Genomic DNA, 21,163 nt, shown 5'->3' with positions numbered 1-21,163 from the left:
GGAAATTCCTGACGGTATTGATCCTTTTGGAGATGTTCCAAAAACCAAACCTGTAACAGCAAATTGCAAACCTCGAAGAATATGAACCCCTTCTGACAACATTCCAAGGCCCGGTACATATCTGCAATGATCATACGGACAATGGTATATGTTTGCCCCTTGATCCCATCCATCAAAGTTTTTGCCACCATGGCCAGCCTGGTGTGGATTCTGTCCCCTTGGATCGGGATCACTAGCATGCCCAAGAAATACACAATAAACACAAAGACCCTACGATGAATCCAACCCAAAGAGATGATTGAGAACTCATCATCAAAAATGCGGTAAAAGCTATTATGACTGTATCGTTCATAGAGGAAGTCAAAAGGTATGTAGGAGTTTTCAGGCACTCCAAGTCGTCATTTTTCTTCAGCCCCATCATCTTAAGGAATCCTCTAGTGGTGCAATTTTCAGGTGCTAATAAATCAGGGCTATCCCAAGGAAACCCAAAAAATCCCCCTATTTCTTCCAGAAGAGGGGTCATTTATATATCCCTAAAGCGGAACACAAACCTCTCATTGTCCCAAAACATGGTGGCAGCCTCGATCAGCGTTTTGTTTGGCTGAAGATCCAACAAAGAAGGCAAATTTCCTAAGACTCGTTTCACATGATTTTAGTCACTTGAGGGAAAGTCCCTCCACCAATCTAGCAAAAGTGAAGGTACGCTACCGACCATGCCAAATCTGGGGACTTCGTGCCTCATTTTCTGCAAAACAAAAGGTGGTTAAGCCCTTTCCCCCTCCAGATTCGTCTATTTATACAACAATAATTAGCATATTGGCACTTATTTCTCCAAATTAAATCACACCAATCGTGATTGCATCTGTTGGGATTATGGAAAACCTGATGTACTTTTAGGTGAGGCTTATCTTAAAGGGTTATTATGTGGATAACATATTAACCCAGCTAGGTTTGACCATGATGCATGTACAATTAATCAGAGTAAGGTTGTTATAGAGGTCTAGACTGGGACCCTCAATAGATAACTTGAGGGGGAAAGGCACGGAACTATCGAATGCACCGCTGATCGACTAGTTTACCACAAATACACCTTTCTGAATCTAAAAGGGTGATATATAGGAAGAGCGCTAACACTCATCAAGCGTTGCTATAGGATTGATTACGCATGAGTGGAATATGATGATGAGCATGATTTATGCAACAATAAATAGCATGTTGTCAAGTATTTGCACATTTTAAAATGATAAATGCGGTATTCAAATAATTGAAAGATAGTTACGAAAAAGAAAACAAAGAGATAAGTCAGTTTCAGAAAATAAAGAAAATCATAAATGCTTGAAAATAAGCAATTAAATCCAAATAAAGGGGAGGGTGCACAGGGTAAAGCATGATTAAGACTAATTCACAAGGACAAGTTCGTTATGGTAAGAGCCTAAAATATCCCCAGTAGAGTCGCCATGCTGTCGTGCCCCCTTTTTCCTCGCGGAAGTCCGAGTTTCGACATTCATCGGGAACAACTCATTTCCTTTTGAGAATTGGGTGTTTGAATTTGAAGAGTCACTAGCTAACGAATTTAAGGTGCGTTGGGGCACCTAGAGCAAATAACTCATGAAACCAGTTTGCATTATCAGAGGCTTGGGTAAGGGGCTCAAAATAACCTTGAGGGGAAAGTGTAAGGCACCCTTTACGGTCCACAACGGTGGGTCCCGACTGAACTCAATTTATGTGAATTAGTCATTTAACAAATAGATAGTCTAAACGCGCATATAAGATAGAGGAAATTTAACAGATAAGCAGTCTAAGCACATATGTACGATAAAGAAACTTTAAGCAATCTAAGCACACATATGTAAATAAGATGAGGGAGGTTCTAGGTTTGTTAGCCTATTTGATCACATCTGTACAATACCCAATAAACCTTCCTCAACTAGACAGGTTACACGTGACATTGGCGCACAGGTCATCATATCCTTTACTACCCAATTACCCTTCCCATGGTCATAGCCTAAAGCGTTCTTGCAACCTTAAGATGTATCCTATGCGTGCACTACCCGCCCCTTTACTTATATAGTCCCGGAGATATTTAGGACTTCTAGTTAAGGTGGATCTAGACTCTCCTACAGTAATTAAAAGGAGAAAACTCTAGGCAACAAACAAAACATATAGGACTGGACCAAAGATAGAACAATTAAAAGCCTTACATTCTACCTCCACAAATAGAGAAAGTAAGTGCACGTCTCAAACAACAGATTTCAGATATTTAAGAAAGGCCCTAGAACAGGATATCTACGTGAGCATGACAAGCAGAGACTATGCAGTATTGAGTTAAGGCAAAGTGTTAAAGACCTATTCAGACTATAGGCAGGGTTTTAAGCAAGTGCAGCAAAAATCCTAGAAACATGATCTCTAATGCACATAGGAAAGTTTGTGAACGTAATTATTAAGGCATAATTGATAAATAACCTAAGAACCAGATTTTTAATGCAAGTATGAGAATGCAGAATGGAAATTTAGAACAAATAGTGTAATGATCCTATAAACATATTTTCTAATGAACATAACAGTCTTATGAGCATAGTCTCTAATGCATGTAGACAATCATAACGGTCTTATGAGCATGGTCTCTAATGTATGTAGACAATCATAACGGTCATATGAGCATGGTTTCTACCCGATACCCACATAAGATATATAAAAGTCCCTCCCTTTTACTAATTTCCCCAATATTTATTTACAAGAAATTATTATTACAAACCAACACTAATAATGAATTACAGAAGTGGAATTACTACAACTATAGGGAGCCTGAATATAGGCGCAAAATATAAACCTGGCAAACCAGGCCTTCAACCAGTCCACAAATGCCATAATCTAATAGTGCACCCAATAGGATCCTGGTGTGTCAAAGTTCTCAAGGGCCCCAAGATTCCCGGGCAATGCTCACACTAGGAAACCTTTAAAGTAACCCTTTGTGAGCAAGTTTTAGAAAGCCAACTCCAGTGTGTCAAAGTTCAGAGGAGCCTCAGGGACTCCTAAGCAATGCTTACACTAGAGGGGCAAGGCCCTAGGTGTTCTAAGAGTAGGAGTTGAAAAATGGTGCTTGAAAATATAAATAGTTTTAAGAAAACAGTTTAGAAGTAAAACAGTTTAGAAGTGAAACAAGAGTAGAAGTGAAACAGGAGTAAACAGAATCATTGCAACCCTCTGTGTTCAAACAATCAAACAAGAACAAAACAGGCTCACAACCATTTCAAACAAGTTTCAGATTGAATAGATTCAACTCAATCCATTAGTTATCACTAGGCGGGGCACATAGCATGCTGGGAGTAGAATAATAATGAATAAAAACCATACAAATAAGGGTAGTAAGGGTTGGGAACATAGAAGTCATTAGTCAGGAGCACATAAAACAGGTCAGGAAGGAAAGCATGCCAGTTGACACAAAGCAGGTTGACAGCCAGATTCCCTAACACCCAATAGGGGATAGACATGTTGATCAGAAGCCAGAGAACATGAAGCACATAAACTTAATAACCAAATTACACAATAGTGGATAACAACAGAAGTAATCATGGTGATTTAAAGCAATAGACATGAAAGACGCAAAGCTAAATACAGAAGCAGTCATGTTGATTGGGATCAAGAAAGATATAGGTTCAATTACACAGAAGTAGCCATACTAATTGAAGTTCAAAAGTAGTCATGCTAATTGAAATACAGAAAAGTCATGGATTCAACAGAAGTAAAGCAACAGATAAGAAAGCACATAGGTTTAAGCTTCATAACATAATGAATGGCATTAAAAATGGAAACATTCCAGCTAAAGATAACAAAACAGTAGGTGAAGGTGTGCAGAACTCAATGATCTAGCCTTGGCTTTCATCCGGCTAGACAATGTAGTGAATACAAGTAGCAGAAAGGTTTTAGCTAAAGCAAAGTTTGTGTGTGTGTGTGTGTTTCTGAACTATTGTTCGTGTCCTAGATGAATCAGAATGAGAGTATATATAGCACTTAGTGGGTAAAAACAAATAAGGTAAAGAGTGAATCATAGTTCATAAAATAAGGGTAATCAAATAAATCAACCAGTTAATTGGGGATTTAACCAATCAATTCATACAGAAAATCTGGGAGAGACCCCCTAGAATAGGAAGAGTCAATTAACGGTATAAATTAGGGCTCAAATAAGGTAAGAAATCAATCACGTACCATGTAGGAGTCAATTAAACCCCCTAAATCAGACTGATAGTTTAAATAAGGCAGGTATTACTAATTAAAGTCACAAATAAGGAAGTAGGTAAAGAAAATCACAGAGGAATACTGATTTTAACAGGAGAATCTAATTCGAACCCTAAATAAAAATCAATCAGTAAAGATCCCAACGAATATTAATTTTAACAAGAAAGAATTCTTCAAAACATGAATAGAATCTGTCAATATAACTGGTTCACAAAAACAAAGAAATTGAAGAACTTCGTGTCACAAACAAGAATATCTAGGGTTTGAACATATACACGAAAATCAATCAAACATGTAAAGAGATGTCAAATTCAACATGTGAAAGTTAAAATCCTTTTAAAGAAACTCAGGACAAACCCTAGTTTTAGAAAAAAAAAGGTAAATAAAATCGAAGCAGTTAACCAAAACAAAATATTTTCTAGGGAAAACACCAAATAATGCTCGAATAGTTTCAGATCTACAAAAATCTGAACAGATTCAAGCGTTTGTAGAACTAGGGTTTCAAAACAACAGATATGAAAGAAACGCGGTCAAGAACCATGGATTCAAACTGAAAAATAGGAGGAAATCAGTACTCACAAAAGAAAATGGCCTTAGACAGGCCAGTAAACAAATTTCGGACAAAGAACCAGGTTGAATCTCCTTGAGATTCTTTTAAAAATCCATGTAATCAAATAGCCAGGAGGTATAGAAGGCCGGTAACGGTCGAAGAATACACAGAAACTCCATAGAAAAGAGGTCTTCCCCGGTGACGGCGATTAGGCTTAGGTTGAGTTGAGAGAGAACTGAAGAGACGAGGGAATGAAGGTGGCGGAGTGTAGTGAGAATTGAGGTAGGGTTTTGGGGGACTACTTAATTAAAAATGGAAACTAATCCCTGGACCATTGATCTCTTGAAATCAACAGCAAGGATTAGTGAATGGTTGGGCGGGTCAGATGAAAAATTGGGCCTGGGTAGATTTGGGCTAAGTTTTAGGATATCTGGGCTGCTATAATTGGGTTAAAATAAAATTAAAAAGGGTTATTTGTTAAATACCCAATTGGTTAGTAAAATACTTTGTAAAAAAAACAATTAACAAATTATAAAAAACAATTTTATAGCATAAAATGATTTGAAATAATTATTCAATATTATAAAACTATAAAAAGCTATTTTCTGGTGAAATAATGTAATAATGCATGCATGGGCTATTATTGCAAAGTTATTGCAATTATAACCCAAAAATGTAAATGTGGCTGTTTGTGAAATAATAAAAATTAGTACAAATGCAAATGATAAAATTAAACCACAAAATTATTATAAAATAATCTGTGATGCAATTAGTAATTGTTTTCATAAATAAAAATACTGGAGTAAATTAATTAAACCCCTTAAAAATGTCGAAATTATAGAAAAATATTAATTGATGCTAATGCATGCATTTTTAAAATATTATAAGAAAAAATTGGGTATCAACAGTGGATATTGGAGAAATAAGGGTGGCAATGTCAGGGATAATGTTTGATGGCCTGTGGGCATTTTGTTGGTCATAATCGTGTGATAGTGTATTTTTCCTGGTGTATGTCACACACCTTATGTGACTTGTTGTGTTGCTTCGATGAGCTACTCCATGTCTTTGATATTACTTGTTGACTTGTGCTGCAGTAGTACACTCGAACAAGCATACATTGTTGCATGCCACTTATCCTAGTTCAGGAGTATGAAACTTGACATTTGTTGATCATGCCCATGTATTCTTGTATTATCTGCTTTCATGTTGATATTGATCTTGTGACCATACCAGGCGGATTGTTATTGTGAGTATATGATCATGCCGGGCGGATTGAGATATTGGCATGTGAATTGTCCATGCAGTTATGATTTGAAATGTGGGCACAAGGTGTCGTGAGAATATGATGGTGAGTTGAGACTCGTGACTTGTGACTATGGTTGGACTCGTGACTTGTTATGGGTCTCGGACGTCTCCGAGCCATTTTAATATGGTTGTAGCCTATTTAGTTCGGATGCTATCCAGTGGGATCGTCACCGCGAGTCATCCGGGCTTGCCTAAGATAACAGTCCCCGAATGGGATGGCCGTAACCTTTAAAATTCGGGTGTTGCCTAATAGGTCTTGCGCTCCTGATCTCTACTAGCTCAAACCGTTCGAGTTTGTCTTTGGACGATAGTCCTCGGATGGGAGTGATCATTTGAAGTTGGATTAAGGCGGCCCTTGGTCTCGATACCTTTAGGGGATCGGATGTGGGAAATTCTTTATGAAATGAAAAAGGAAAAAAGATTTTAAGGGACAAGATAATTATTTGGAATGTAGAGACTTTTTTATTCTTGTGCGTAATAGTTACACATGTGTACAAACTTTGTGCCAGGTCTCGAGCAGTTTATGCGGGCACGGTTCATTTGACCATTTGTCCCTTACAATAAATCCTATTGATCGAGTCGAAGCCATTCGATCACAAAGTCTCTTTTCTCGCTGGAGTCGTTATCTGAGGATAATGCCCCCAGCGTCTGAGGTTGATCATAGAGAAGCCTCAGATACTGTTGATGTGATCTTTGACACCGATTCGTGACCAGCCTTTGATTCTAAGTTAGCACGATCCACTACTGCCTCATTAAAAACCTTGCTGGAAAATCCATTTGGGACAAAACCGATCCAAGGGAAAAAGAGTGCAACGCGTGCTTTCAGACCTAAAAATTTGTACCATTCTTTGCTGGTCACCCGCAAGTGTTAGTTTAAAATATAAATAAGTAAAAAGAATGGGTGGGATCGTACCTTAGTAGTAGTATCGCTTCAAGTGAGTTTTGTTCCAGTTGTTCAGCAGTTGCTCACCGTTCATTGTTCCGAGTTTGTACGATCTCTTACCAGTGATTTCGATAATTTGATAATGACCTTCCTATTTTGGTCTCAACTTCCCTTCGTTCGGGTTCCAGGTGCTTAGTGTGACCTTTCTTAACACCAAGTCCCTCACATTAAAATATTGAAGGTCTGCTCTTCGATTATATTACCTCACGATTCGCTGCTTTTGGGCGGCCAATCGGATAAAGGCGGCTTCATGCCTTTCATCTAATAGCTCTAGGCTGGTACTCATGGCCTCGTCATTCAATTCCTTGGTTGCATATCGGAACCTGATACTTGGTTCCCCGACTTAGACCGGTATCAGAGCTTCGACGCCATAAACCAGTGAGAATGGGGTGACCCTGGTGCTGGACTTCAAGGTCGTACAATATGCCCATAGGACTTCGGGTAGGATTTCCTTCCATTTTCCTTTAGTGTCGGTTAACCTCTTTTTGAGGTTTTGGAATATGGTTTTGTTGGTCGATTCTGCTTGTCCGTTACCACTAGGGTGATAGGGTGTTGATAGGATCCATTTGATCTTATGATCTTCGAGAAGTTGCTTACTTTTCTGCCGATAAATTATTTCCCATTATCGCACACGATCACGAACCTCATTCCGAACCGACATATGATGTGGTCCCAAATGAAATCGATGACCTTCTTATATGACTGGGCTTCCACCCACTTAGAAAAATAATCAGTCATAAACAATATAAATTGAGCCTTACCGGGTACCCATGGAAGGGGGCCGACGATATCCATTTCCCACTTCATGAACAGCCATGGTGGTAAAACCGAATATAGAAGCTCCTTGGGTTGATGGATCATCAAAGCATGTCTTTGACATTCATCACATTTCTGATGAACTCCTTCACGTTTTTTTCCATATCGATCCAGTAGTAGCCCTCTCTAATTATTTTTTGAACCAATGATTCGCCGCCCGAGTGGTTTCCATATGTGCTTTCATGGATTTCCCTCAGAATATACTTGGTATCTCCTGGTCCTAGACATATTGCTAGTGGACCATCTAACGTTCTACTGAACAGGGTTCCATCTTCGGACAAGCTTAACGGGGATGCCTTCTTACGTAGGACCCTCGATTCTTTTGGATTCGAGGGCAGTTTTCCTGTCTTCAGAGATACTATATATTTGTTTCTCCAGTCCCAAGTTAGGCTTGTTAAGTTTATCTCAGCATGGCCTTCTTCCACTACCGATCTCATGAGTTGTACGACTGCACCCGAGTTGAACTCGTCGTTCTCACCGACGATCCTAAGTTAGCAAGGGCATTGGCCTCGCTGTTTTGATCCCGAGGTATGTGTTGCAAAGTCCACTCCTTGAACCGATGTAATTCCACCTGCAACTTGTCTAGGTACCTTTGCATTCATTCTTCTCTGACTTCAAATGTTCCATTAACTTGGTTCACCATGAGGAGGAATCGCACTTAGCTTCAATCACCTCCGCCCCCAAGCTTTTGGCTAGTTCGAGACCTGAAATCATATCCTCATATTCAGCCTCATTGTTAGTCAATTTCACAGTTCTAATAGATTGTCTAACTATATTGGCTATTTGTGGCTTCAATACAATGCCAAGTCCGAACCTTTTTGCATTCGAGGTGTCGTCCGTAAAGAGGGTCCAGATCCCCGAAGAGGTCCTCGAGTTTACCAACAACTCTTTCTCAACCTCAGGTATTAAGGCCAGCGTAATGTCGGCCACAAAATCTATTTGAGATTTAATGGATGTCCGGGGTCGATATTCAATATCGTACCCGCTGATTTCCACGGCCCATTTGGCCAAACGCCCTGAAAGCTCGGGCTTATGCGTTATATTTCGCAATGGGTAAGTAGTCACAACACATATAGGATGACATTGAAAATATGGTTTCACCTTCCTAGAGGCACTTAGCAAAGCGAGCGCCAATTTTTACAGGTGAGGGTACCTAGTTTTGGCCTCACCTAGAGTCCTACTAACATAGTAAATTGGAAATTGCGTACCTTGCTCTTCTCGGACCAGGACTCCATTTACCGCTATCTCTGATACTGACAAGTACATGTATAGTTGCTCGTCTGTCTTCGGTGTGTGAAGCAGTGGTGGGCTCGATAGATACCATTTGAGCTCTTCCAAGGCCCGTTGGCATTCCGGGGTCCATGAAAATTTATTCTTCTTTTTCAGTAGTGAGAAGAATCCATGACTCTTATCGGAGGACCTCGAGATGAATCGCCCTAGGGCGGCTATGCGTTCAGTTAATCTTTGCACGTCCTTCACGTTGTCCACAATCGTGATATCTTCGATGGCTTTGATCTTGATGGGGTTGATCTCGATTCCTCGATTGGATAACATGAATCCGAGGTATTTGCCTGATCTGACTCCAAACGCGCATTTCTCCAGGTTCAGCTTCATATTATACTTTTTCAATATGCTGAATGTTTCCTGTAAATGTTTTAAATGGTCCTATGCTCGCAGGGACTTAACCAGCATATCATCAATGTAAACTTCCATTGATTTTGCTATTTGTTCCTTAAACATCTGGTTTACTAGGCATTGATAAGTAGCATCGACATTTTTTAATTTGAATGGCATCACGTTATAGTAGTATGTGCCGTATTTAGTAATGAAGGAGGTTTTTCCTGATCATCTGGGTTCATCCGTATTTGGTTGTACCCAGAGTAGGTGTTGAGAAAACTGAGGATCTCGTGGCCGGCCGTGGCATCGATCATGCGGTCGATGTTGGGCAAAGGGAAGGAGTCCTTGGGGAATTCCTTATTCAAATCCTTATAGTCTACACACATTCTTAATTTATTCCCTTTTTAGGTACTACCACTATATTTGCTAACCAATCCGGGTATGTGACCTCCCAAATGGATCCTATTTTAAGGAGTTCAGATACCTCATCTTTGATGAATATATGTTTGACCTCAGACTGGGGTCTCCTCTTCTGCTTGACTGGGTGGAATTTTGGATCCAAGCTTAGCTTGTGAGTAGTTATCTCCGGCGGGATCCCTGCCATATCGAGGTGGGACCAAGCAAAAAAATCTATGTTAGTTATAAGAAATTGAATGAGTTTTTTCATGAGCTTAGGATTTAGCCACGTGCCCAGGTATACCTTTCGATGGGGGTAGATGCTCAATCAATATGACCTGTTCTAGCTCCTCGACCATCAATTTAGTGGCGTCAGAATCATCGGGGGTTATAAAAGACCTGGGAACCCCGTAGTCATCGTATTCAGCAGTCTCTGCCTCTCTGTTGGATCAGAGCTAGTGTCGGTAATTGCTATTTATCTTCTTGCTTTGTGGCCGAACTTGTCCCCTTTTGTCATTGTTAGTGTGGATATTGGAATTGCCTCTTCAACCGCAAACATTTCCTTTGTGGCTGGTTGCTCTCCATAAATTGTTTTAACCCCCCCCCCCGCAGGTGTTGAGAATTTTAACACTTGGTGCAAAGTTGAGGGCACTGCCCTCATGTTGTGGATCATTGGCCTCCCGAACAGAGCGTTTTATCTCATGTCTCCTTCGATCACATAAAACTTGGTTTCCTGGATGGTCCCGACGGCATTCACTGGTAATGTTATTTCTCCCTTAGTGATTTCACATGCCATGTTGAATCCGTTTGGAACTCGAACTGCAGGCACGATTTGATCTTGTAGGCCGAGCTGTTTTATGACCCTCGATTGGATGATGTTGGCCAAGCTACCTAGATCAATTAACACACGCTTAACTCGAGATTTATTTATGAGTAGAGATATTATCAGTGCATCATTGTGGGGCTGCACGATCCCTTCCATGTCCTCGTCATTGAAGGACAAGGTCCCTTTCGATATGTAATCTCGAGTCCGCTTTTCTCTTGTGATGGATACTCTGGTGCGCTTCAACATCGAGCCTTGAGGGACATCGACCCCACAAATGATCATGTTGATGACGTGTTGAGGTTCTTCTTGTTCGGCCTGTTTATTAGAATCTATATTCTTGAAATGGTTCTTGGCTCAGTCGCTTAGGAATTCTCGAAGGTGCCCGTTGTTGAACAACCGGGCTACTTCCTCTCTCAACCGTCATCAATCATCTGTATTATGTCCGTGTATGCCTTGATAATTGCGCATCTGGTTAGGATCCATTTGGGTTGGATCAGATTGTAGAGGTCGAGGCCACTTGGTGTCCTTGATGCATCCGATAACTGATACAATTGCCGCAACATCGATGTTAAAGTTATATTTCGATAACCTTGGTTCTTCTTTAGGCCAGATAGGCCTGTCGAAATCATTCTTTCTCATGAGTCCCCGATTTTTCTTACCTCGATCACTTTTCCTTTCACTTTGCATAGAATTCTGTCCGGACCTACTACTTCTTCGATCTCCATTGTATGGCTGATACCGATCCCTGTTTGACCTCTGTTCACGATCGATATCTCTCTTGACTCCATCGACGTTCTGACGGGATAAGCAGACCCTGAAGGGGCCCCAAGTTTATCAACTTTGACTCTAATTTTTGATTGATACCGGTTATGCACGTCGGCCCCAGTAACAACCAGATATTCTATTAGATTTTGCTTTAACTGATGTGAAGACATCGAGATTCGAACATTGAGTCCTTGGATGAAAACTTGAACAACCCAATCATCAGCGACTAGTGGCAGGTCCATCCGTTCCATTTGAAACCGGGATACGAACTCCCTGAGCATCTCATTACCCTTCTGTCTTACTTTGAAAAAGTCTGACTTCTTGGTCTCAACCTTGATAGCTCGGGCGTGTGCTTTCACGAAAGAGTCTGCAAGCATAGCAAATGAGTTAATAGAATTAAGAGGTAAGTTGTGATACCATATCATAGATCCCTTTGATAGGGTCTCTCCGAATTTCTTCAACAAGACAGACTCGATCTCATCATCCTCCAAGTCGTTCCTTTGATAGAGCATGTGTAGGAGGTAACATGATCGTTTGGGTCAGTCGTTCTATTGTACTTAGGAATCTCGAGCATGCGGAATTTTTTAGGGATCGGCTTTGGAGCCGCACTCGGAGGGAAAGGTTTTTGCACGAACTTCTTGGAATCCAGGCCTTTTAGTATCGGCGGTGCTCCCAAGATTTGGTCGACCCTGGAATTGTAGGTTTCTACCTTTTTGTCATTTGCTTCATTTTTCTTGTCCCCTGATTCTATCTGTTTTATCATATCCTCGAGCATTTTTATGATCTCGAGGTTAGTCCCCAACTTGTTTCCATTCGACCTCTCTACAACCAGTTCGTTCCTGCAGGTGATTTTTCAGGATGGATCGGGTTCAATTCTGCTTGGTGAGCAGCTTTGGTTCTGTAACTGAGCTACCGCCGCCTGTTGAGCCAGTAATATTTTGAAGATCATCCATAAATTGATCCCGTCTTCTCCATTGTTTTAAGTATTTTGCACTGCCGATCGAGCTCTACCACAGATGTTATTCTCGGGGTTGGTAGGAAGATTTGTGTGGATAGTCACACGAGTTAACTTCCAACAGGTCCATGACTGGAATTCTGATGGGATCAATGGGTAGTAACTCGTTACCGAGCACTGTGATGTTATTTTCATCGTGATGGCCAGACTCATTGTCAACATATAGGGGTGTTGATTGAGACTTTGACATTTTTGAGTTTTAACCTTAAATTAGAGACACTTCAAAGAACAAGTATAAAGTAGAGTGTGTTATGAAAATTTGTATCAAATAGCCACTATTATCCTTAGCCCCACAGTGGGCACCAAACTGTTTATCCTTAAAATCGGATAACAATTGAATTTGTAAGTGGTTTTAAGGATACATGGATTAACTTGACACAAAGCGATAAATTAAGTTGCAGTTGAATTAAACAATGATAAAGTAAATTCAAACCACAAGACTTGAGCAGTTACAATCCTGGAAAGTCAATCACACTTGAACTGGATGCAATTTGATCGATATTAAGATACAGAAGAACAAAAGCTTAGAGAAAGAAAATAACAATATGTTGCTTTGGAATGCGTGTTACAATGTGCTTTACAAGTAATTATACCCCCTTTATATAGTAGGGAAACCCTATAGTAGGTTCACCTCTATAAAAGGTAAAAATCCCCTAATTAATTGATTGCTGATCTCACGTCGGTATATGCCGAGATCTCCGCCATTATATCAGTCGGTTACGAATATCACGGCCTTCTGTTGGCCGAGCTTGACAACGTTCTTCGAAGTTGAACAAGGCCAGGACCGATCCTTAATCACGACCCCGATATCTTCAAGGGTGGGTGTTATGGTCTGGACTCAAAATTGATAAGATCCCTACCTCGTTCTAAGTCCCCTATTACCGCTTATCATGTCGGAGACCGGGATGCACTTCGAGGCCGGTTTTACCCGTATACAGTTTCAAGGGTGAAAATGTCAAGAAGTTCAAAGTGGGGATGCAAGAGAAAGTCCACGAATCTTGACAAAATTAAAGGCTAGCTCTTGGTTAATTTAATCTTAAAAGGCCAAATGGGTATTTTACACTGTTCCAACTTAGGACTGGTGATATCCCTCAAATACCCTTTCAGATTTCGTTACATGCCCCTTACATTAGCTGGAGAATCTTTCATCAATCAATTACTTAAGACAAAATTGAATATATATTCAATCGTCTGACAAGTCAGTGGAATAGAAGCTGAGAAAGAATGGAATAGAAGGAAATGGGATTTTTGGATCCTGAGTAACCATAGCTTCTAATCAATTAAATTAATCATAACTCGTAAGTCTTAGACAGAGAATTTAACACCTGAATATAATATTGTGCTTTTGCCTTGGAAATTGCTTTTGCTCCGTGCCAAATAGCTATTCGAACCCTTACTTCATAAAATATATATACTTATGAAAGTTTGTATTGTCTTGACATACACATTATTTAGCTCCTGCAAAAAAATAATCATGGTCTTAAGCTTAATAAAGTCATGAAAAACCCACTTGTATCATAATCCCCAGAAGGGCTTAATATACGATTCTTGAGATTCTTCCTTTTGGACTAAACAAATAACAAATGGGCACAACAAGGCATTCAAGTGAGAAATGAGTCATTCATTTCTAGGTATCCATTTTCTTGACCTTAGGGTTTCTTGATAGGTGTTGCTAATTATAATGCTATTATGTATCTCCGATCCATATTATCTATCTTTTAAGATTTTTACATATTCTTATCGGCATTTAATAGCCTTATCAGAATAATATTTTTGTATACATATTCTTCTAAATCACGATCAATATTTATTGGCACCTCCCTTATATTTTTTCACTTAATTAACGCCACTAATTGAAACAACAAGGATATATTTGAAAAAATTATTGGCTCAAGAGAGAGCCTTTAATTTGGAGTGTGACAAAAAATTTGTAAGCTTGTATAAGACTCAAACGAGATAGTCACGAAAAACAAGTAGGCTTTAAAAGTCACCATAAAAAGTGGCTTATCCTTCGGGGGGCAGACCCCTCCTCGTCCTCGGGAAGCATATAATGCTTTCCAATTTATAAGTGAAGATCATATTATTCTAAACTTGAACTTCTCTCTTGAGCTTATCTGATCTTAATTATAAGTGCATAATACCCTCCCACAGTTCCTAAATAGTTTTCTTCTTCTGAGTTTCATTGTCATGTTTTCCACTTTAATATAAATTAAAAAAAAAAATTATGAGTTAAATTAGTTGCTTAGGGAAGAACAATTTGTCTACTTAGGGTTTTTACTATTCTTTAAGGGGAAGAGAAATTTTCCTTTAAGGGTTGTGGGTAGATTTTAGAGAAGGAAAAAGAATGATGGAAGAGAGAAATGAAACAGATGGGAAAATAGATGAAATGATGCTACCAGGGTTTCGTTTTCATCCAACAGATGAAGAGTTAGTAGGGTTTTATCTGAGGAGAAAGATACAGCACAAAACTCTCTCCATTGAGCTTATTAAGCAACTTGACATCTATAAGTTTGATCCATGGGATCTTCCAAGTAAGAAAAACTTAATTTTATTCATGTTATGCTTTCATTTTATCTTTGTTTAATCATTCCGTGTCCAGAACCAGTGGCCCGGGTAATCCAGATTTGCGTCGTAAAACACCAGCTCATTCTACCAAAGAGAACTTCATTTCCAGAGCTCGAGATATCTTGTTATTAATGGTGAAAAATGTTTATCATTCCACCAGGCGTGTCGGTGTTCATATACTTTGTTTCAAGATTTCATTGATATAAATAACATGATCTTTTAGTTTTGGAATTCATATCTTTTCTCTCTTTCTATTTTTCTTCACTTGAAAGAAACTTTATCTTGTACTTTCATGTTGTCCTAGGTCTTTGTATATTTCTTTAATTGTTTCATGTACATAAAAGATGGAACATTAGCTAACTGCTTCCTTGTTACCTTTTGCAAACAGAGTTGGCAACTATTGGAGAGAGAGAATGGTATTTCTTCTGTCCAAGGGATAGAAAGTACAGAAATAGTACAAGGCCAAATAGAGTAACTGGGGCTGGTTTTTGGAAAGCCACAGGAACTGACAGGCCAATTTACTCTTCTGAAGGTTCAAAATGCATTGGCTTAAAGAAATCACTGGTTTTCTACAAAGGTAGAGCAGCTAAAGGGACGAAAACTGACTGGATGATGCATGAGTTTCGCTTGCCTTCCATCACTGACTCTACCACACCAAAGAGATTTTTGGACAAAAATATGCTTCCTAATGTAAGCTTATGTAAACTCCATTTTTAGTTTTTCTTTTCTTTTTTTCTAACTTTTGTTATGCCAAATTAGATAAAATTAGAAATGAGAGAAAAGTTACGTTTATTTGAAATACAATTTTGTCATATCCTAAGTCGATCTAAAGGCACACTAGTTTGTATGTGTAAGACCATGGTAATTAAAGGTGTTAAAAAGACTCGAGATAGCCTTAAATCACATATAAAGACAGTTATCTTGAAAAACTCACAATCGTTTGAAAATGTGGATGACTTCTAGTATAGAACCTAAATTCCTAGTTATTGTTTTCACTTTTATCTTTTTGTGGGGGTTATTTTACTAATATGTAATTCTGAATATATTTCTTGGACTTTTTCCAGGACTCATGGGCAATTTGTAGGATTTTCAAGAAAGCTAACTCCAATACACACAGAGCTTTTTCTCATTCTTGGGTGTCCCCTCAAATATCCTCAAATACCACACCACACTTTCAAACAAGTAACCACTTCACTCCAAATGAAATGTCATTCATAGCCAAAAGTACAAGTTCAGCCATCCAATTTAGTAATGACTTACAAAACTCATCCATGGCTAGCTTCTCTCCAATAGATTTATCTCCTTATAGAATCATAAATCCAATGATTACTAGTCATAGACCTCCTCAACAAATTTCCATCTCAAACCATGACTCCACCACAAGTTATACACTCTCTAATTCATATACCAATTACCTAAATATTGATGCTTCTTCTTTGCTACTAAACATGTCATCCTCCATACTTGGAGATTATAACAACTTTTCAATCACATTACCAGAGAACATTGAAGAGAATCAAATTCAAGAAGCAGGAAATTTGGTGAAAGAATTACCAAATGTGAATGTGGATCATATGCAAGAACAGTGGGGAAATGTTAGATCTGTTATTGGATTTCCCGTTAATGCTGATATTGATGCATGGAATAAGTCAAAGTTGCTATGGGATTCTTCACCTTGTCCTAGTGAAATGTCCACTAGTTATTCTACTAATTAATTAACAAGTGTTACACTTGACCCCTTAATTAGCTACTAATCCCTAGTCATGTTTTGTTTCCAAGTTTTAAGCACTAAGTTTAGCTTTTCTTTCTTATGTCTTTTCCTTTCCTCTTTTAGGGGCTATTTGAATTGATTTCAGTTTTTAGCTTAGCAATGTGAAAATTCTAATGTAGGCTTTCAAACTTGAGTCTGGACTAATCAAATCATTTCCTTTCCTGTAAGGTTTTAGCCAAGAGTAAATATCTTTTTGCTTTTACGGCAGTTACTTTTGTTTGTCTTATCCTTACTAATTCTTCTCGTCCTTGCCTTCTTTTCTGAATTAGATAATGTTTTACATATAGCCATCGCACGTGGTAACCCTTAAACTATTGCGAGTTTTACAAGCAAGTTAATAATCATGTATATATTAAAATGTCCAATATTATTTCACAACCAAAATAGCCTGCCTATCTGAGATGTTGTTTTCTTAATGATCATTTAAATGCATAGTTACCAGTTTGTCATGTAAATGAACACTCAAATTCAGTTCAATTATATATATTGACAGTGTAACGACGATCATATCATCTTTACCTATTGTACTTATGAACAGGGGCGGAAGGAGAGTAGGAGCTACGGGTTCGGCCGAACCCAATGGCTTTGTTGCAAACTATGTATTTGTTTTAAGGAATTTATTGAATAAGTATAAAATATTAATTTAGAACACAGTAACTTAAAGAATTTAAAATCCTGAACCCATAAACTTCAAATCCTGGTTCCGCCTCTGATTATGAACCTATCTTATTTTTAGTATGACAAATTTTACCTTTCATGGGAAGTTACATGAAGAAATCTTTAGATGACCTAAAATTAATCATTTGAACATATCTACCAAGTTGATTATGAAACAGATCAAGAACTATGAAAAAAGCTCAGGTCCACTTGTTAACAAGAACAAAAGTTTTTTCTTGACAACTCCTAAGACATTCGCCAACAGGATTAACAGAATCAGAGAGTGCTCTGGTTTTATGGACAAACAATTCCATTTCAATTATCTTGGTTGTCCCCTTTATGTCGTCAGAAAGAAGATTGAATAGTTTGACAATATGGTTAGTAAGGTGGTTAAAAGGCTTAATGGTTGGCAAGGTAAGCTACTATCATATGGTCCTCCAATCTTTGCCAATCTACACTCTTTCTGCTATGAACCCTCCCAAAAGTATGCTTAAACTTATTGAAAAAAACCTTGCTAATTTTTTTTTGGGTACCAATGTTGAACATAAGAAGTACCACTGGAGCTCTTGGGAAAATCTTTGTATTCCTATTGATGAAGGGGGCATTAGTATTAGAAAGATGGAGGACATCTGTAATACTTTTTCTACTAAAAGATGGTGGAGACTTAGGTCTACAGCATCTCTTTGGACTACCTTTGTGAAACACAAATATTGCATTAGATCTCACATGGTGACTAAAGTTTGGGCATCAGGTAATTCTCATGCTTAGAAGCATATGCTAAAGGTGAGGCAAAATGTAGAAAAGCACATGAGTTGGCAAGTTAACTCTGTAACTAATAGTTTTTGGTGGGATAATTGGTCAACTCTACTGGGATCTCACGGAAAGTGGCAAATACTCCAACAAAACTGCATGGCAAATGGTAAGATCCAGCAGACCTAAACAACAATTCATTAATAAGGTTTGGCATTATTGTATCCCTTTTAAAATTTCTTTTCTTACTTGAAGGCTTTGGAAAGGTAAGCTCCCATTTGATAAGATTATTACAAAGTTTGGAAAATAAATTATTTCTAAATGTAACTGTTGTGCAAGTCCTAAAAATGAAACAATGCACCATGTCTTCATTGAAGGTACTGCTGCCAGTTATCTTTGGAAACTATTTGGCTCCCCTCTTGGTATTAAATATCACCAACACCCTATTAGATATATGTTAAACTCTTGGTGGCAAGAAAATTCTGTTAATAATGTACATAAACTTGTTCTTCAAATTACTTCTATTGTTATATATTGGGTACTTTGGAAGGAAACATATGCTTGCAGGTATGGAAATCAGAAAAAATTTAGTTTGTAAAAATTGGAGCAACAAGTTTGTTGGACTATGGAAGCAGCAATCTCCAAGGTCTATCCAAATTGCAAACTCAAAATGTCTTGGATCAACCTTTGTCACACTTTGATGAAACTGCACCCCGTCCCCAAGGTCATCATAGTGAATTGGCAGAAATTGTCACGACCCGGATTTCCCACCCTCGAGGGTCGTGATGGTGCCTACTAGTGAAAGCTAGGCAAGCCAATTATTCCAGTTATTTTACCCTTTCCATTATTAATTCTTTAACAGTTGTGAGTTAACATTTTATAAACAACGAAAATAATAAAGCGCGAGAATAAAATATAACAATTTAAAATAATACCGATACAAATCCATAAACATAATCCACCTAGAACTGGTGTCATAATCTCACAGACTATCTAAGAATACTACAAATAGGGTCCGAACAAAATAGATACATGTCTGTCTCTGAAATAGTAAAGAACAGAAGAAAAACTAGCTAGGAAGGGGACGCCAAAGCCTGCGGACGCCTACAGGACTATCTCGGGTCTCCTGATGGACTGAAGGCAGCAAATTCACTGTGGTCCAAAAGCTCCAACATCGGGATCTGCACACAATGCAGAGTGTAGTATCAGCACAACCGAACTCATGTGTTGGTAAGTGTCGAGCCTAACCCCGGCGAAGTAGTGACAGAGCTAGGACAAGACTACCAAGTAAACTTGTGCAGTGATATCATATACAACAAGTAATGATGACAGAAACTAGCAGTTAAAGATGGGAAAGGGAAACATGCTCGGGGGAAATATCATGTACAAACAGAAATTCAGTAAAGAAGGATACGAAGTACCAAAATTCAACTGTAAGCAAGAATAAGGAGCACAATCACAAGTGCACGGCATAACTCTTCGTGCTTTTACTCCAGTTCTCACCATAAGAATCAATATAATCGGCACGACATCACCCTCCGTGCTTTTACCTCAAATAATCATGGCACGGCATTATCCTTCGTGCATTATCACTCATATCATGGCATGGTATCACCCTTCGTACTTTTACATTTACAATATCGGCACGGTATCACCCTCCGTGCATTATCACTCACTCACAAATATCACGCACGGCATCACCCTTCGTGCTTTTACACTCATCCTTACCCAAGCAACAATCACAAAGCAATTCGGGCAAGGGAATAAATAAAATCACAATTGAATCCCGGCAAGGGAACAATAGTATAACAATAATATCCCCGCAAGGGAAACAATATCATGAGCAATAACATCCCGGCAAGGGAACTAATATCGAAAGCAATAACATCCCGGAAAGGGAGACAATATCATAAACCTTTTCTCTTTTCCACAATTACTTCACAACTCAATTCTCAACTTGAGCCAATGCTCTACAATGTTCAATTACCAAGAATACTTCCACAAGCCTTGTTCAACATTAGAAATCATCCTATTAAGCATGGATAATACAAAACGGATTCACATCAATCACAGTATAAGACTCACGGGCATGCTTGACACCGACGTATAGATACTTGTCACCACACCTATACGTCGTACTCAACAATTAACACAAAGCAAATAAGGCACAACTCCTAGTCCCTCAAGCTAAGGTTAGACCAAACACTTACCTCAATACCACGAATACAATCAAGCTTCAACTACCATTTTACCCCTCGATTCCACCACCAATTCGCTTGTATCTAGCCACAATTTACTTAACGATATCAATAAATTCTAAAGAAACAATTCGAATGCATGAAAATAGGTTTTCTAATGATTTCTCCAAAGAGTCAAAAATCGACCTCGGACCCGCATGGTCAAAACCCGAGGTTCGAACCAAAATCCGATTACCCATTCACCCACGAATGCAAATATATAATTTATTTTAAAATCAGACCTCAAATCGAGGTCCAAATCCCCAAAAATCAAAAATCTTAAGTTCTACCCAAAAACACCCAATTTCCCCATAAAAACCCTTGATTTTGAATTGAAATCATGTGAAAAGATGTTATAGATTGAAGAAAATAAGTTAGAAGTTGTTTACCTATGATTTGGAGAAGAACCTTTATTTGAAAAATCGCCCAAGAGAGCTTAGAGTTGGAGGAATTTTGAAAAATGAAGAAAATTTCGTCTATGTTTGATTTTACACAGGCGCAGATATCGCATTTGTGATGTCAGGTTCGCAAATGCGAACTCGTAATTGCAGCCCAAGCTTAGCAAATGCGAAGGTAGGCCTGCCCTGTTAACTTTGCAAATGCGAACCATCGTTCGCAATTGCGATCACTGTTGGAGTCGTTTTTGCGACATGGAGATTCGCAAATGCGAAGGTCACACCTCCCCCCCCCCCGCCCAGTCATTGCAAATGCGAT

General features: G+C 38.7%; 1 protein-coding gene across 1 annotated transcript; it reads left to right on the top strand.

The window, feature by feature from the left end:
* The first annotated feature begins 14,577 nt into the window (after window positions 1-14,577).
* On the top strand, window positions 14,578-16,974 carry LOC107800288 (protein FEZ-like). Its single transcript, XM_016623432.2, has 3 exons — window positions 14,578-15,000; window positions 15,423-15,724; window positions 16,099-16,974. The coding sequence occupies exons 1-3, from the start codon at window positions 14,814-14,816 to the stop codon at window positions 16,747-16,749; spliced, it is 1,140 nt and encodes a 379-aa protein (XP_016478918.1). The 5' UTR covers window positions 14,578-14,813; the 3' UTR covers window positions 16,750-16,974.
* Window positions 16,975-21,163: the final 4,189 nt, after the last annotated feature.

Source organism: Nicotiana tabacum, chromosome 18, assembly GCF_000715075.1.
Source record: "Nicotiana tabacum cultivar K326 chromosome 18, ASM71507v2, whole genome shotgun sequence".
In the NCBI taxonomy this organism is placed as follows: Eukaryota; Viridiplantae; Streptophyta; class Magnoliopsida; order Solanales; family Solanaceae; genus Nicotiana; species Nicotiana tabacum.
Note: the sequence above shows the minus strand (reverse complement) of the source record. Positions and strands in the feature narration are given on the sequence as shown.

Bases quoted from the DNA above. Each gene is read 5' to 3' on its own strand.
- LOC107800288 (XM_016623432.2), top strand. From the start codon at position 14,814: ATGATGGAAGAGAGAAATGAAACAGATGGGAAAATAGATGAAATGATG. The intron at 15,001-15,422 runs GTAAGAAAAACT...TTTTGCAAACAG, and splicing joins TGATCCATGGGATCTTCCAA to AGTTGGCAACTATTGGAGAG. The intron at 15,725-16,098 runs GTAAGCTTATGT...GACTTTTTCCAG, and splicing joins ACAAAAATATGCTTCCTAAT to GACTCATGGGCAATTTGTAG.